At 39.9% G+C, this 18822-nt stretch overlaps 1 protein-coding gene across 4 annotated transcripts in view; it reads right to left on the minus strand.

Moving 5' to 3' along the window:
- arhgap44a (Rho GTPase activating protein 44a) overlaps nt 1-18822 on the minus strand; it is a 45696-nt gene that overhangs the window by 14709 nt on the left and 12165 nt on the right. For 3 of the 4 annotated variants that reach the window (XM_077528382.1, XM_077528379.1, XM_077528381.1), the window contains exons 2-18: nt 16442-16481; nt 16235-16354; nt 14712-14788; nt 14333-14444; nt 14174-14250; nt 13788-13902; nt 13639-13707; nt 13424-13505; nt 12742-12869; nt 9145-9256; nt 8590-8671; nt 6855-6935; nt 6502-6615; nt 6339-6430; nt 5045-5231; nt 2269-2286; nt 1975-2160 (exon numbers count right to left, since the gene is read on the minus strand). In XM_077528382.1, the coding sequence (XP_077384508.1) occupies nt 1975-2160; nt 2269-2286; nt 5045-5231; nt 6339-6430; nt 6502-6615; nt 6855-6935; nt 8590-8671; nt 9145-9256; nt 12742-12869; nt 13424-13505; nt 13639-13707; nt 13788-13902; nt 14174-14250; nt 14333-14444; nt 14712-14788; nt 16235-16354; nt 16442-16481 (1692 nt within the window). The remainder of the gene's footprint in view (nt 1-1974; nt 2161-2268; nt 2287-5044; nt 5232-6338; nt 6431-6501; nt 6616-6854; nt 6936-8589; nt 8672-9144; nt 9257-12741; nt 12870-13423; nt 13506-13638; nt 13708-13787; nt 13903-14173; nt 14251-14332; nt 14445-14711; nt 14789-16234; nt 16355-16441; nt 16482-18822) is intronic. The other variant, XM_077528380.1, reaches the window with a different exon arrangement.

An 18822-nucleotide genomic window follows, 5' to 3' on the forward strand; every position in this document is an offset into this window, starting at 1 on the left:
AAAAAGAGCAAAGAAGCCTTTTAGGTGGGTGGTGCAGGTGGTGCGCCAAGCCGGGCGACTCATCATAATGCAACTTAGGGCTGAACCATTTTGAAAAAGAATCTAATTGTGAGTTTTTTTCTATCGTCAATGCCATTCAATATGCGATTATGTAATTTTTTGTCCGTGTATTTTTGACAAACACATTAATCTATACTACAAAAACACAATATCAGCTGTATTATACATAAATGTTTCAGTCTTATACATTAGGTTTGCGCTGAAACAAGCCTTTGCGATTTGAAAATTACATTTTACTACATTGCAAGTTGATTTGAGTTGGATTAATTGTGCAGCCCTAATGCAAAAACACACAAGCGCAAAGGAAGTGCAAAGAGAAGAAGCTGCCAAAGCCATAAAGTGTGAGCCTGCGTCGCCTTGTGTCTGCATGCTGCTCGGAGCTGTGAGGGCGTGCCTCTGCAGCCACAGTGCGACACTTGGCAAAAAACCGCTACGCCACACGCGCCACTTTGTGCCCCCGAACCTACGTGACCTGCCCGGATCACGGCTCCCACGGTAGTCTGGCAGAGTGGCACAGACACAAACACCCTTTCACGAGGTGAAAGAGCCACAGAAGCCATTTGGAGGGTGACTAATCATGTGATACTGTATTTCAGTGAACAGAAAAAAGGGGTGAAGTAGCTGTGAGAGCAAAGCCACGTTGATGTAAATAATACAGTGGTACCTTGACTTACAAGTTTAATTTGTTGTGTATATGTTCTTTTTTCATTTACATTCGTTTTTTTCCATTAAGAGTTATTTATTTATTTATTCATTTATTTATTTAATTAAGGTACTTATTATACAGGACAGTATCTATTTTTTTCATTGTTTTTTTCTTTTCATTTTGGTATATTGCAAAGGCATGCAATAAGTTTTATATGGAGTTTTATGCTTTTTATATGAATTTGACCAGTCAGATGCTAACTAAAATGTGCATCGCCATCCAATAGTTGAAAATTATTAAGACATAATTACAATTAATTAACTAAGATTACATTAAGGTTGCTTATTTTGCCGCATGAAAAATGTTTTTCTTTCATTAGATAATAAAGATAATAAAAATGTAATTTCTTTAGGTACGTTAAATATCACAATAATATCGATATCGCTATGTTCAGCAAGTATATCGCATATCGCATGTTTTTCCGATATCGTGCAGCCCTAATATATATTTGTTTATTCTAAATGTTGATTTTATTCATGCTATATATTTTTCAATTTATTATGTAGGTTTTAAGGCTGTAAAACACCTCACCACACACTATACATTTACTTTTCTCCCAGGTATTAACGTTTTCTCACATACTGTATCTCTTATTTAAATACAGTAGGCCTATACACTCTGTGTTCAAACCTTTATAACAGTAACAATACTACTAATAAAATAGAATTAACCTAATATTCAAAATATTTATTTGAGAAACTAAATATAACGGCAATCCATCCATTTTTTCCCCATGTTTTCCTAAAAATAATAATAAAAAAATAATAAAAACACACAACATTAACAACAATAAAGCAGCTGTTAGAAATAACACTGATGAAAATATGATAAAGAATATATGACTGCAAGAATTGTTACATTGCTTGTCAACATTTGTTGTTTATCGTTTATGTTCAAATTGTGTGCTAGCGTTAAGCTAAGTTAAATGTAAAATCTGTAACTGTCAACTTGAAGCCTCTTTTATGAACAATTATTACCATGAAACTCAACAACAAAAACAAAAATCACCCAGGCGATGGCTCATATCTTTAATAAACGCTTATGTCAGGTCACATGTAAGTCACAGTACCACTGTATTAGCATGCATGAAATCCAGTGACTTTACAATCCTTTTGGAATATCTGATGAAGGTGGAAAAAACGCTGATGATGATGTTAGAGGAAGAAGGGGTAAAAGCAGCAGCGTCAGTACAAGCAGCAGCGTCCTACCTGATCCTTTCTGCGGGGGGCGGCGTGGCGGCCGGCGAGGCGGCAAACTCCCCCGTCTGCTCGGCGGTGGCGAGCGAGTCGGCGGGCATGGAGCAGACGCCCGGCGGGGTGGAGCAGGTCTTGCGGGCCAGCGTGGATGAGCCCTTGCGTGACACCCAGGAAGTATCCATGACCCGCACGCCCATGCTGGACACACAAACGCAGAAGGAAGCATTAGCTGGGATGAAAAGCGATGCTAAGCAGAAATGGGATGTCGGAAAGATGTGGGGGAGGGGAGAGGCCATGATACAGTACCTTTGAATTTTCCTAATGCTGCATTAGTAAGGGGGAACAGAGGGAAAGAAGGGGATATGATATCAGACACTTGCTTCATTAAACACTGGTCAACAACATGCTCAGGACACACAAATGATGTGTTATATTAGTTCGTGATTAGAGATGAAATTGTCTTTTATATCATGGTTATGACGAAAATGTCACGATTGAGAAGAATCTTTGTTGTTGAGTATTTTCCCCCTTACAAAATTATCAGCGGTGTCTAGTGTCACGTGGTTGTGAAGCAAAACAACAAAAACATTAGCTGCTGTAATGATCTATACTCATAATAATACTAATAATAGCCTAATATTAACTAATAACTACTACTAATAATAATAATAGCCTAATAATAACGGCTTTTCAAAACCACACTTCAGAGACATCACCTGTCCTGTTTCAGTGAGAGGGCCATTGCAAAAGCGGCTCAAAATTCCCCACAAAAAGATGACTGGTCATACACATTTACTTTATATCCACAAAAACACATTATGACATTTATTTTTGTTGATGTTGTTTAACCAGAACATCCAGTAGAAAATGCATTTGAGTGACAGTGGCAGGCTAAAACGCAGACTCCATCTGCGACAAAATGCAAATAAACACACCATCCAAATGGCAATTTTTGCAGGCTTGAAAGGAGATGACTGCAGGCGATAGCGCGAGATGGCGGCGGTTTGCATTGATGACTTTGCATTGATACAATCTGAATAATTCCTCTCCTGAGTGGCCTCTATTGCTGATTCAATCTGCTGAGGAAGGCTCAGCCAAAGGTGCCGGACACGCCACTGAAGACTACGGTAGATCGAATGTCCCTGAATGGTCCGGGGAGAAGGAGGGTGTGGGTGGTACCACCCACTTACCATGTTCTCTTATCAGCCTGCACTTTATTTGGCAATTTAATCACTAAACCTGGCAGAAACATACAGAACGACAGTCTTTCGGGATCAAAATAGATAATAGCTATCTGTATATGGAACTAGATGAATGTCTCAAATAACCCTAAGGCCAGAACTAGTGCTCAATATGTTTTTTTGTGGCCCACTAAAACAAATAAAATGTATCTCCTTCATATTGTTTGCTACGATAAATGGATTATTTTCTTTCTTTTTATTTATTTATTTTTTTTTTAGCAGAATTGCAGTATTTATTCACTTTTTGACATTGCAAGCATTTTTTTCACCAAATTACTTAACACAAACGGAATAATAGTTGGATACTTAAAGAGAAATGACATTTGACAACAGAAAAGAGAGTTGTTAATAATAACGTTAACGATTTTTAATGACTGAAAAAAAAAAAAAGCCAGAAAGCACTAGGGGTGTGCCAAAAAATCGATTCTTAAAAGAATCGAGATTCTCATTTATTAATTGAATCGAATCGATATTAATATCCAAAAATCGATTGTATTTAAATTAGAAATGAAGAAGAAGGGGAAAAGGCAGTTGTAGCCCACATGCTGTTTTTGTGGAAAAAGGCACTTACAATACAAAATTAATAAATGATTAAACAAAAAACAAAAAAAGACACTTTAGTGTCTCTATTTGTCATTTTGTCTTGCAAAGCAGACTGGAGTAGAGCATGACAATGTTGTGCATATCTGTAAATTGAAGCAGAAATCATTTGTGAATCAAATAATTTTGAATCGAAAATTGTTTGAATTGAGAATCGAAAATTGATTCTGAATCTAATCGTAGACCCAAAAATCGTAATCGGATCGAATCGTGACAGTCAAAGATTCCCAGCCCTAGAAAGCACCAGCTTGCCGATAACGAGCTTTTTGTCCCCATCCCAGCCTCCTCCGCCTACAGCAGTTCAGGCTTCTAGTCGTCAGGTGAATTTCGGCTCAACGGCAACTTCCAAAGCGGACATGGTTTTGAGAATATGTGACTCACCCCCCTTTTTTTTAGGGGTCTTCGGTCGGTCGTAAAGTTGGTCTAAAATTTTTCTCATAATGGTCTAAAATGGTCTAAAAAAGGTCTAAAATTTCACTGAGTGATTCCTGCAAGAATCCTGGGGTGGGGCAACTAATGCTGGATGCTGTTTTGGCCACACCCAGAAATTCAGGAAGCAGCTTAATACCAATATCACAATTAAGTACTCCATAGTTCTCATTCTTTAGCAAAGTTTAAGCTTCAAACGTGTAATGTTTTCTGAAACAAATTTCAGAATTCACTTGACAGGATCTATAAATATTTTGTTTTGTATTATTTTCCATGACTTCAGATTTCAAATGAAACATGTTGTTAAAAACATATAAAAAAACAATGAAACACGGGGGGATTGTGTATACATGATAGTAGGATGAGATGATGATACATATATTTATATGGTTTTGGCAGTCATAACGGAGCTTGTGAGGCCTGCAATGAAAATGAGTTTGACACCCCTGCTTCTCATGGGAGGACATATTTGCCGGTTATTTTCCACCAGCTGTATGTGGTGTCGCCAGACTGTGTAGGAGGAGCCGGCAGTGGGAGGATGGGAGAAATATTTAATGAGCAAACGAGGCAACAAGCGGGCACCTCAACAGGGCTGTGTCGCCATGGAGACAGTGTCATTCATGCATGTATTGCAGCCAGATGGGTGCTGTTGAAAGTGTGTGTGGGGGGGGGGTGTATTATATGGGTAACAGGTGACAGAAGCAAGACGGTGTAAATAATACACCTCTGGAGGTGCTTTTTTCCCCCTTCTTTTTTAATGTACAAGTGTGTGGGTGCGAGATGCGGGATGCACAGTCGGGTGTCATCATTACCCATCCTTCTTGTAGAATTCCAGCATCATGTTGTCCGTGGCAACACTGAGGGGCCGCCGACTCTGGTCGTGATGCGGCGGCTTGCGTTCCGACTGCTCCATGTCGGGGGACGGCATAGAACTGTAGTTGGAGTTGTGGTTGGTGTGGACGGGGCTGCCGTAGCTGCCAGTCAGGTTGAATTCAATCTCTGAATTGAATGGACGGTGGGGGGGTAAACACATGTATGTTAAAACATCATACAAACAATAGAAAATACCTTGATATGAATAGAAATGTCATTCATCCATTACACTCCTCCAATAACATCAATAACATTTTTTGATCATAAATAAAACGAAGAAGATAGTCTCTTCTAAGTTCAGTAAACAGCAGTAATGTCAATCATCACAGAGGATAAAGAATACTTGCCTGTGACTATTGTTATATTGCCAGTCTTCATGTGTTGCTACCACTAGGGATGTTCGATACCACTTTTTTTCCAGACCGATACCAATACAGACACTCAGAACCCTCAGTACTCACCGATACCAACTGCCGATAACAGTAGTACATTTTGACAAATAAAAAAAATCACTAAAGGATATTTTTAAACAAATATATTTCCTTTAATTTTGACAAAAAAAAAACCCAGAACAGTCACTCGTCAATAGTCTTGACGCTCAAAATAAAACGCAAAAATGCTCTTTTAGTTTAAGATTCACAATTTTGAAGTATTTCCAAACCGGTGAAGTTTTGGTGAAAAACTACTGCAAGCTAGCGCCAGTTACAGGCAAGGAGGACTCACGTAACGTCTTCCCCCTCTGCCATCGGTCGCTTGTACTCGTCTGCGTCACGAGTACTCGAGCACTTGAAAAAAGGCTGGTATCGGCCCGATACCGATACCTGGTATCGGTACTCGCCCATCCCTAGCTACCACTTATGTTAAAATATCTGTTGCTTAAAGTGTTATATCTACCACAATTTGATGCTAATTTTGTCTATGAAATTTTGCTTTGTGACTTAGCATTAATTAAGCTAGTGAATATTAAAACATTATGTGCTTTGATTAAATAGACTTCATTTTATGTTTAGTTTGACAATATCTGCCAAACTGCTGCTTGCTATAAAGTTTGCAAAATTTTCAGTGACAGCTTGTATCTCGAAAAACTCTAAGTCGGTTCGGTAAGATGCAGTAACAATATAAAAGGGATCTGTAGCCTTACAAAATGTAATGTTGCATTAATAAACACACATATTGTACTGTTTGATGAAAGTGAGAGTAAAACAGAATTAAAAATGACATTGTGAAGTTCACCTCCGGGGAAGAACCAATCGGCGTGCTGGATGATGGGTTCGATGATTCCGACAATCTGCAGCGACAGCGTTGTCATCATCTCCGTCATGTCCCTGAAAAGAGGAGCCAAACAGTAGGAACTCCCTCAATAGATGAGACGGTGCCCGTTGCTATGGATACGTACGGCTCGGTGTGCGTCCAGAGTAAATTAGGACCGAGGACGATTGCCATGTTGCCAGGCGTCATCTTGTTCGAGTCCTGGTACTCGCTCAGTTTGGCCAAGAATTTGACCAGATATCTGTGGTGTTCACACAAAAGAGGACATCTTAAAACGTGTTGTTGTGGTGCACTCGAGGCGGGTTGCAGTTCATTCACGAGGCTTATCTTCCAACCACACACAAACCCCGAGCACTAAACAACAGTTTAATCCTGCAAATGAAGACACCTTGATGTTGCTGTTATCTGTAGGCAGTTAATCCAAATTTAATGTTCTCCGGCAATGCAAACAGCCCCCAAGAAAGCAAGAAGGTGACTGACCTGAAGTTGTTCAAGTTGTCCGTGGGCAGTTTCTCACACGCTGCCATGAGTGCTTGTAGTCTCTTGTCCATATCTTGAATGCTGACAAAATAGAAGACTGATGTATTATTTGGATCAAGGTATTGTCTAATTAGCGAAGAATTTGAAATTGGCCTATTTTGGACAGAGCAGTGTTATTATAGTTTTGGAATTTTTCATTTTAGTTAGTATTGATTTCGTTTTGAGTATTGTTTTTTTTTTTAAATTAAGTTAGTTTTAATTAGTTTTTAGGGTGGTTCTGTTCGTTTTAGTTATTTAATAAATGCTTCATTTAGTTTTAGTTAGTTTCAGTATTAGTTTTATTTATTTATTTATGTATTTATTTATTCATCCATCCATCTTCTTGACCGCTTATTCCTCACAAGGGTCGCGGGGGGTGCTGGCACCTATCTCAGCTGGCTCTGGGCAGTAGGCGGGGGACACCCTGGACTGGTTGCCAGCCAATCACAGGGCACACAGAGACGAACAACCACTCACACTCACAAGCACACCTAGGGACAATTCCGAGCGTCTTATTTATTTATTTATTTATTTATTTATTTATTTATTTATTTATTTATTTATTTATTTATTTATTTATTTATTGAAATGTGTTTTACTTGTGCGCAATATTTAAAAAACACCATGGGAGCGACATCATCTGAAGGTGTTTTTCTATTGGCTGCTGCTAGATGACATCACTTCTGTGTTACAAACTTTCAAACGGCTTTTTTCCAGTGTCGGTGTCAGATATGATCTGGCTGCCAGATTGTATCGGGGTCGCCTGCAGATGATGTCACGCTGCAGGATTGTCCGGAAATTGTTCAAAATAACAAAATGTATGGACTAAAATTGTAAAAATGTAAATAAACCTAAAAATATAAAAGCATGATATTTTAAGAGTGGGAAAAAAAAATAGATTGAAGCGCCTTCGCTCTTGCCGGTGACGTCAGTACAGCAGCGCTAACAAAGTTAGCTTCTGTTTGGTTTCTTTTTTAGCTGTTCACAAATCTATCACAGGCTAGCAACAACAAAATAAAAACAAACAGTCTTAATGATAATAGGAACACATTAACAATCTAAACTGATGATATTTGTCACATCTGAGACAATTATTTTGTGTATTTATCATTTAGTCAATCTGTTTTATTATTTATTCAGTATATTTTGCGTTTATATTTTTAGATTTATTTACATTTTTACATCTTTAATATTTTCTTTCCAATGTTTAACGTCAACTGGATAATGTCCAGCCAATCCTGGAGCAGGCGTGTTCGTTAGGTGAACCCGATACTATTTAGCAGCCCGATCACATCTTACACCGACACTGGTTAATATAAAAATAAATCAACTTAAAATCACATTTAAAATTATCCCCAAAGGCTCATGCATTAAATTAATTACCAAAGACTAAAACAAAGGACATTCTTGCTATAATTATAGTAAGTTTTAGTTAGTTTTGTAAACATAAAATGTAGTTTATTTTTCGTTTTAAAAAAAAGGCTTTTTGTTTTTATTTTATTTTGTTAACGAAATAGTTTTTTTGAATTTCAGTTTTAGTTGTTTCACTAGTTTCAGTTAACTAAAATAACTTTGGGATAGAGTAGGTCTTGACATCTTTTGGTGACCGGTAGCTCACATCAATCTCACAAGGTTGAATATGTGTACTTAATGAAAGTGTCCGACGGGAGTATAAGAATGGAGGCGTGCCACTCACTTGGAGGCCTGGATCCACTCGTCGTAAAGCTCCGTGGTCATCAGCGGCTCTGGAAGTTCGCGGAGGTACGATTTGAGAGCTCCTGCGGGTAACAAAAACATTTGGTAAAAGGCTCTTGGGAGAATAGATTTTTTTAATTTTATGCAATAGTAATTTAAAGGGGAAATATTATGGAAGATTGACTTTTTAAATGCATGTAAACAAATACAGCGGAACAAATCAACTTTCTTCATTGAAATGAACGGAAATTGCATTAGACCATCAGATCACCAAAAATTGTTTTCCACAAGTAGAAGCCGCTCGCCTAGTCCACATCCCTTCCCCCTCAAAACAGGCTAATTTGAGCAAAACAAACTATAGAGCAGGAAAATCGAGATATAGTTCTTGATCCTTGGGGTACTTTGATAAAAGTATGTCACGGGCATGTTATTAAGACAACATGGAACTATTTTAAATTGTGGAAAAAAACAGCACTCCATGTCTATTTTAAAAGAATGCACAGTAGTTGTCGTTGCTATGGAAATGATCTTTGTTGTCAGTGTGGGTGTAGTTAACCTGCGATGGCGTGCGGGTCAGAGGAGTACTCCTGCACATCGAGAACGCCGCAGTCCAGGGAGGCTTTCAGCTTCTTCAGTTTGGAGGCTGAGGGAGCCACTCGGAAGAGGCCCTGCACACAGCCCACACACACACACGTGCGCGCACACCCCCACATACACAAATGATGCAAAGTGCCTCATGTAAGAAATGAAACTCAACATGCCTTAACAACGTGCCATGACATTTTATTTAACAAACATTCCGTATGCTATCATTTAGACGTACCTGCTCAAACTAATTGTAGCGTCATTTAGAAACGTGAAATTTGGTGGGCATGCCTATCATCACCTCACCCACAAAAAAGTCTTGAGAACCATCCCCAAAAGCGCACAGGAAGTCTATCATTTTAATTCAAAGCAGCTACTTTAGAGCCATTTTCAGGATTCCTACAAAAATGAAATCGCAATAGAGAGATTATCTGGTTGCTACTGGAATAGTTGGAAACATGAAATTTGGTAGGCATGTCTATCGTAGGTAGCCCCACAAAAAAGTCTCATGAATAGTCTGCCATTTTGGTTCAAAGCTACCATTTTAAGACCATTTTATAACCTTGCTCTCGCAAGATGAATTCTCGCGGTATGTGTGAGTTCACAAACTCCAGAGAATACATCTTTTGCCGCCTCCCTCAGATAACCGCCGTTCCGAACCGCTGGTGGTTCGGACCAATCACAGAGCGACATTGTGCTCGGGGGTGGGATATGCAACTGTGACAAAATCAGGAAGCCAGTGCTGACACAGGGGCTAACAGACAAAGCCAACATGGACGAATGGACGCTACAATTAAATCTGTTCTTGCAGAATTACTCACCGCTTCCTTGAAAAATGTTGAACAGCGAGAGGCTTTCTAGCTGGTAAGATGTTAGTGCTTTTTCCCCCATTCGGCAAGAACGAACGTGAAATTTTCACTCGTAGCCGTGATTGGTTAAAACAAACGTGTAGAATGTCGCATCGTCCAATCAGCTTGAATTATTGTACAGGATGTCCTGCCTTTCTCCGACTAAATTACTGTTGAGAGCTATTGCCAGCTTTACTATTTTCAGGGTTCCTTCAGAAACTAATTAAAAATAGAGAGTTTGTCCAGTGGGCGGCACGGTGGATGACTGGTTAGCATGTCCGCCTCCCAGCATTGAGGGCTCGGATTCGAGTCCAGGCTCCGGCCTTCCTGGGTGAAGTTTGCATGTTCTCCCTGTGCCTGCGTGGGTCTTCTCCGGGTACTCCGGTCTCCTCCCACATTCCAAAGACATGCATGGCAGGTTAATTGGGCGCTCTGATTGTCCTTAGGTGTGCTTGTGAGTGTGGATGGTTGTTCGTCTCTGTGTGCCCTGCGATTGGCTGGCAGCCAGTTCAGGGTGTACCCTCAGACCCGTCACCAGAAAGAAATTGTAGGGGGGGCATTACCTTTTTTTGGGGGGGGCACACTTTATCAACCTAAATCTAATGTTCATCAGGTTGAACAGCGGCATTGTGACAACTGCAAAAGTGTTCAGAAATATTTTCTGTCACTTAAAAGCGGCAGTTCGTTCTGAAATCTCGTAGACAAACTGAAAAAAAAATGTGTAGTTCAAAAGTTCATTTGAAACAAATTCACTCTTCACTTCTGTAAACAACTATGTCCGAATGAATGACTCTGTGACCCAGCCCCTTCTATCTGGAATTGGCTAGCAGTTGCCTTCATTTGCGTGTTGGATTAGGGCTGTACGATATGGACAAAATTTCCTTTCATTTTTGCCAGACATCTCTATTCATTCTCTATTCGTCACATCATTTTATTTTTATGGTGCCTTCTGTATTTTGTGTTATTTAATTTCTATACTTGTACAGATTTTTTTTTTTTTAGTATTTTATTTGCGTGTATACTTATCTACTTATATTTACTCTAATTAATTTTATTTTGTGTTATTTTATTTCACTTGTGTCTACTAAAAGACTAATTTCTATTCCATGCACAGCACTTTGTATGCAGCAATGGCTGTTTTAAAGTGATTTAGAAATTAGGTTGAGTTATGTCGATGATATACAGAAACAACATATGGGTTCAGTGAAAAACTAAGCAGAATATCAATCCAAAAGGATGTGTAAAGTGCTGTCTTTTTTTAATTAGAACTTAGTGACAGTCATCAACATGAACAAACTTGGCAATAAAAAAGAGAATTCAACTCACATTGTACTGCAACTGCTTTAGTGATAAATAATTTTATGCTGCTTAGTTGTTGTTGTGTATGTGTGACTGCTTGGGTCTGTTAACAGCATACTGTGTATTGCTACAATTCATCCGTGCTGTGTGGCTTGACTAATTAAAATAAAAGTTTAACACTCACTTGTAAACGTAACCAGTGGACTCAGAATTCCCAATGATGTCAACTGTGTCATCCTGGATCAAGGTTTGGCGTTTGGTGGCTCCCATTAAAGCCGCACGACGTGCTCACTGCTCAGTCTTTGTGCCAGCGCCAGCCGGCAAATGAGCACGATCTACCCGGAAGTAGATTTGGCTAAGGCACGTCTGCAGAGCGCGCGTCTCCCCCCACCCCACCCCATCCCTCCTGATCCTGATTGTCATTGGCTGGCTTAGTTGTCAATCACAGCCAAACTTGAAAGGAGGTATGTGGTTGGCTGGCACGCCATGCTTTACTTAAAACAGAAGGCGCAAGTTTACGTGACTGATAGGACGAATACTTGGTGAGTCATTTTGCTAGGGCGGGCACGGCTGACTGACAGGGTGGGCACGGACCCCCAAGGCCCGCCCATGGCGACGGGTCCGTGTACCCGCCTACTGCCCAGAGCCAGCTGGGATAGGCTCCAGCACGCCCGCGACCCTTGTGAGGAATAAGCGGTCAAGAAAATGGATGGATGTCGTTTGTCCAGTAGCTACAAAAGTATTTATTAAGATAAAATTTGGTGGACATGTTTATTGTAAGTAGACCCATAAAAAAAAAAAAGTCTCAAGAACCCATTCCCAAAAATATACAGGTAGTCTGCCATTTTTTGTTCAAAGATGTTATTTTTGGGTAATTTCCAAGGGGCTTCAAAACAATTTCCTTGTCTGAGATGGTGACCATTGACTACCAAACTAATTAGAGACATGAAATTTATTAGGAATTTCTACCCTGAAAAGACCTACAAAAAAAGTCTTAATTCTGAAAACTTACAATAAAACTGGCATTTCGCTTTGAAGTGGTCATTATGCCATCAATTTGGCCACTTAAAGACAAATTCTCCTTAACAATTTTGACTAATTGTAACTACATTTGATCCTCGATTGCTTTAAAGTTTTATGACATAATTCAACATCACAAATTTCCATCTTTGTGTCTAGATGGAGCATGGCCGTGCAGTTTTTTATTATATCGCTGCTCCACTAGGTCAGAATGATCAAAAAATTTGCCTTTGATGAAGATGAGATTCCACATTTTTTAAACTTTTTTTTTTTTAAACTGCATTTTAATTGTGGTATTCTGTCACAACAACTACTATATATCCTCCATTTTCATCCAAATGATCTGTAACAACGACAGTCAGACACACACAAACGAACAAAAGGTGCACATTGTGATTTACCTCCTCTTGCATGCCGCACTCCAGCAGCATGGTGACACACGCTTCGATGGGGAAGGCGATTTCTCTGCCGCTAATGTTCAGGTGCTCCTCCAGAGACTTGCCGAACGACGGCTTCTCCACCCACGCCTCTGCAATGCAGAGCCGCGTCCTCAGTCCCATTATTAACAAAATGCATGTTAGTGTAGCTTCTTAACCGCGGGGGAAATCATCATTTGATCCCCTCCTGAATTTGTCTGCTAACGTACAACGAAATGAAGAGCCTCCGCCTGGTAGAGCATTGAAAAGAAACAACCTTGATCTCAGCCACTTTGTGGCAAAAATTCAAAATCAAGATTGTTCCGTTTCGACACAGAGTAACAATCTCTCAAGTTAGATAGGATGAAAAGTGCAACTGGTAAACAAGTCAAGTATGAGCCAATAAAGTTCTTGCTTTCATAAAAGAAAAACAATTACTGTAAAGCTGAAGCCTAATCCTTATTTGTGGTATTAATTAAGGGGGTAAGCAGACATGCTTCAACTGCGGGTGGCAAATTTCATCTTAATGAGACAGTTGTTTGGCAAATCCGGGCTGCTAATTCTATTAGTCGTCAATGAGATGTTGCTTCTGGTGCAGAATGAGGGCAGATATTAACACACAGCAGCACTCACACACACTCTCACACAAACGCTGTGGAATGCTGACCTTGGTGCGCTTTAATTTGGGGCAGGATGCTGTTCAGAATCTCCAATGACTTCCTGTGATATTCTGCTTGTGTCTCTATGAGCTATGGATGGATAAAAAAAAAAAAAAAAAAAAAACACAAATACTACTGTTATCGAACATGCATAAGGAACACACATACAAAGAATGCAGAGTATTTCCCGCCAGGAGCGCATACAACGTTATATTGTACTTACTGTCTGGAAGTAATTTGCATAGTCTATTTCTTTGGCCACAAAACTGTACATATCGGCAGACAGCTGATCCTGTAAGAAGAAAAGCCACAATGAACGTCTTTTGTACATAACAAATGAAACGTCATGCGTCGAGGCCCGTCGCGTCTGACCCTGCAGATCTCCATCCGCGTGGCCGCCTCCTCCATCTCCTCTCGGAGCGACTCGGACTTGGTGCCAGGTTGTAGGGTGCTCGGGTGGCTGGACGACTTGGACGATTGCTGGTATCTGCAGGAATTCAGTGGGATTTAATACGTTGATTTAGTTGGACCTTCGAAACTGTGATTTTTGAGTTTCCTGCTCTTTTGCGAACCATCAATCAACCGTAATTGGACAAACTCTCTGAGTATCGTTCTTTTTGGAAGGAATGAAAGGCCAAAATGGCCATAAATGGATGTTTCCAAACAAAATGGCAGACTTCCTATCTCTTTTCAGGCATAGCTTCTTGAGACTTATTCCATGTTACTAAGTAAAAAAGTGAGTGAAGTTTTAGCTTCACCTTGTCCTCGACGAGTCCATGTCCAAGACCAGTTTAGCTAAATGTTTTCTTTGTTTCTGTATGTTGGGAATGTCCACCTAAGAAGAAGTAAGATGAGAATTAGAATTAGAATTCAGTCACAAAAGGCTATAGTCGGCCTCTTAGCGAGGATTGTCGCACCTCAGCGAGCACGTAGAGCTGCTCTACCACGTCTCGCTCTATCTGGAATTCAAAGTCGATAAGCTCCTGGGCCAACTTCTCCTCCGTCTCCCCGCACATCTTCAACATCTTCCTGTTTAGACAAATCCAGTACAATTAGCACACGGACTGGCGTAATGAGGATAAGGAAGGTTCAGTGGAGGACAAATAATGGAACATTATCTTGTATATAAATAGCTGGGTGTCTGGCCATTCAACGTGAAATTAAAGAACCAAGTAAATCTGTTATTTTACTAATTCTTTATCCTCTGCATACTGTATGTTGACCGAAGAATGCCAGAGATGTTTTATAACAACAGCTGGGCACGATTTGGGGTATCAATTGCATTCGTTGGCGTACCCCAAGAGCGAGTCATCTCCCAATACTGCCGCTCCTTCCACCATGCATTGTGCCAGGATGGTGAGTGGGAGTTTTTTCTGCCACGAGAGAGAGATCAACATGTCATCAGTTTGCATTGACGAGAGAAGCAGACGGATCTCCAGTATGAGGGGGTCGTTAGGGACATAATTCAGGATTACCTCTCACACACGACTGAAATGACATTATCCACTACTGAAACACTCCCACACAACCACACACACACTACGTAAACAGTGTAAGAAACTATCGACGCTCTCAAAACTTTCTCATATACATTGGACAGAGAAATGATCTCACACAACCAACTGAGATGCTCTTAGGCCACTAATGGGGTATATGCCACGGAGGAGGCATTTGTGGTTGTGTGTCATTTGTGAATATGAAAGTTTTTCACAAATTTGTGTGAGAGTATTTCTGTTGTGTGTGAAAGAGTTTCCGTAATGAGAGCGTTCCAATAGTGTGCGGAAGCATATTATTGGATAGATGCCACGGACTTTGTAAATCATACACCTACGTTGTTTCCGGTTACCGTTGCGACATATAGACCGTGTCCCAATACTCGCACTTCCACCATTGTGCCCCCTCAAGTGCTCGCTCCCGTTGACCCTGCACACTTGCACCCATCAACGGGAACGTGCAATTGAGGGGCACAATGGTGGAAGCGCAAGTATTGGGACGCGGCCTATATGTCTCAACAGTAACAGGAAACAGTGTAGGTGTGTGACGTACGGAAGGCCGTGGCCTCTACCCGATAATTTGCTCCTGCACACTATTGGAACGCTCACATTACGGAAACGCTCTCACACACAACAAAAATATTCTCACACAAATTTGTGAAACACTTTCACATACACAAATGACACACAATCACAAATCCTGTTGAAATACTCTCACAAAAATTTGTGAACCACTTTCACATGCACAATACAACCCCAAATTCCTACTGAAACACTCTCACACAAACAAAAGCTCTACCTCAAATTAGTGAAACTCTTTCACGCAAAATTGCTCTGACAAACACTACTTAAGTACTCTTACAACTAAAAAGCTGTCACACAGTCTACCGAAACTCTCTCACAAGCAACATAAATTCTCTGACACACGTTACTTAAGCTCAGTCACAAATACTGACATGCTCTCACACACATAACGTTAAACATTCACCTGTCAACAATTAAACACTCCCACACCCTAACGAAATGCTCGCAAAAAAACAACAGAAATGCTCTCACACAAACTGAAAATCTCTCACACAGCCTACTGATAGACTGTACTAGTCTCACACACAGTGGTAACACGCTCCAAACTGAACCGCCATGTCTCTTCTGACGTCTGTGATCATGTTGCTCCATCGTTCTGTCTTCTGTCAGTCACACTCCCATACACAAACTACTGCAATTCTGTCAACTCTCACACACCCTATTGACATATTTCAATATATGAGAACATATTCCAGTATATTAAGTCCCCAACGGCCCCTGGTAGGGATGAGTTGTCCTCACAGAAGGCGACTTGACCGATTTCTTCTCAACCTCAGCCCCCTGCTGACCCTGTAGGCACGACGTCAGCTTCTTGTGAGTGCTGTGCGTCACTTGTTTGACCAGGTCCAGACGCTTCTCCACCTGCAACATGCTCACTTTTGAAAGGTGCACACACAACAAGGCAAGCTGACATCGCACATTAGCAAGCCCACACGTGGCGCTTCTTACCTGCAGGAGGTCTTCGCTTAACACCTCTGTTTTTTCAGCCCTAAATGACAGAAAAGTGAGACATTAAGCCATCCAGGGAAAAAACAAAACAAAAACAAAAGTAAAACTTGAATACAGTGGAAATAAAACGTCTACACAAGCCCTGTTGAAATGCTATGTTTTTGTGATATAAAATATAAGACCACGATGAATCTACTTTTTGAGCAACAAACGAAAAAACATACATATATTTTTTAGAAAGGGGAAGTAAAAACTAAACATAGATGTGGTTGCACAAGTGTGCACACCCTCTAACCCGCTAAGACCACAGATGCGGCTGTGACGAAATGACACAATCGCATTCAAATTCATGTTAAATGTTAGTCAGCACACACCTCTCACTGTTTAAAGTGCCTCTGATGAACTTCATATAATGTTCAGCTGTTCTAGTAGGCTTTTCCCTTCCTCTGCCGGGATCATTAGGTAGAGATAGAGCAGCATCAAATGGTGATACACACTATTGCCAATCTGCTGTATTTACATACGTGGTTTTTATTCCCTAAGTGTAATTTTCTATCCATCCAACCATTTTCTATATTCTCTTGACGGACACAGGGAAGAATTTTGATATCTATGATTTTCCTTCAATTTTTCCATGGGTGCAGTATTTTTAGACCCCTTGTTAATCTGCCACGTCATTTATAGTAACTGCATATTAAATATAAAGCTTACAAATGATTGAAATTAAAATTATTTTTTAGTAAGGAACACTTGATTCTTACAGTCAATGTCAATCAAAAATCAATTACTTTCACACCATAGTAAGCAAACATGGCCAAGAAGTAGCTGTTTATCAAATCAGTCATGGTTTCATGAAATAAAACACAAACATATGCCAATCTTGCTGGACACACTCATAATTCAAGCAGAAACAAACCGAAGGAAAAAGCAATGTTTACAATTGTGAGATGCCTAGCTTTTGTAGGCCAACAAGTATAAAAATAACTGAATAATTATGGCGGTAACACATAAAAAAATGCCTTTATTTATTTTTATCTTTAACAGGTTTTGTTTTTACTTTTTCTACTCACCTTCAATTGTGCCGGTGTACCTAATGTTTTTGGCCAATGAGTATTTCAAAGGAATTCATTCATACCTGTTCAATTCTGAGCATAAAGTCGGATTTCTACATCCTTAAAAAGCATACTGACCCAAATAAATTGAACTAATGACTAATGGACATTACTACGATAAGATAATGTGACCTCACAACCCCTGCAGCAATCATTCCGTGGAGCTAAAACTTCTCTCCTACTCTACTTTCCTTTCCTGTGTGTGTGTAACCACTTCCTGTAATTGTGCCTGGATGGACCTCCACACCAGCACTCCTTTGTCAATGGCAGCCTTATTACATTATTCATTCAATCGCAGACAATTGAATGCTTCTGGTCTTTGTTGTCCATCAGAAATAATACACATCTGCAGCAATTCATTAGAAAGCTCCGCACAATAAATCTATTGAAAACAGGCTCTTGAAATGCATGTAAACGTGTTCACTTGAAAGTGTTGGACTTTGTAAAACTTTGAATAACCAGTACACTGCAGTCGACCATCTCCAGCTTCTTATCACATTAACTCATTTACTCCCAATAACATATAAATACGTTTTTTTAATGCTCTAAGTGTCCCAAAGACGTATTTATACGTTGTTTTGTTTTTTTAATGCTAGAGCATACAGAAGGCTTTGATGCAGCCTCTCAACTGCAAAGAAGGATTGCAGAAATTGTAGTTATTACACAAACGGCCAGCAGGTGGCAGCAGAGCAAAGGAGATCAACCAGGGCCATGTAGAAAAAAACCTCAATTACGTACAATTTTAAATTGATTTGCGAAAACTGATGAAACTTAGCTCTCTTCTAATGCTAATTGATGCAAAACGGAAACAGATAGAAACATACTTATTTTTCCTGATGAAAGAAGAGACTTTAATCTTTCTTTTGATAGGTTCCATGCTTTTGTAGCAATAGAACATAATATTCTGTGGGCCTTGCAAAATCAGCCAAAATCCAGTAAAACAGCCGGGAGCGAACGGGACTGCTTCTGTGAAAATGGCTGGGAGTGAATGAGTTAAATAAAAAGATACAGATATAAAATTTCTACATTTTCTTTGTCCATGAGAAAACAAAACAAAACCGTCTTTGGTCTTTGGTCTTCAACTGTGCATTGATGTGAGTGTAAACCCATCCACAGCAAGTACAGCATTGTCTGTCTGTTAAATATTTTAATTTAGCCATTCATCCATTTACTTTAATACATGTGTTGGTCCAACATTGGTGACTCTAACCATGACGAGGCTGCTTTGATGACTGCAAGAAATGCGTGCAGATTGCTGCGACAAAGAGA

The sequence above is a fragment of the Festucalex cinctus genome, chromosome 1 (assembly GCF_051991245.1).
Source record: "Festucalex cinctus isolate MCC-2025b chromosome 1, RoL_Fcin_1.0, whole genome shotgun sequence".
Taxonomy (NCBI): domain Eukaryota; kingdom Metazoa; phylum Chordata; class Actinopteri; order Syngnathiformes; family Syngnathidae; genus Festucalex; species Festucalex cinctus.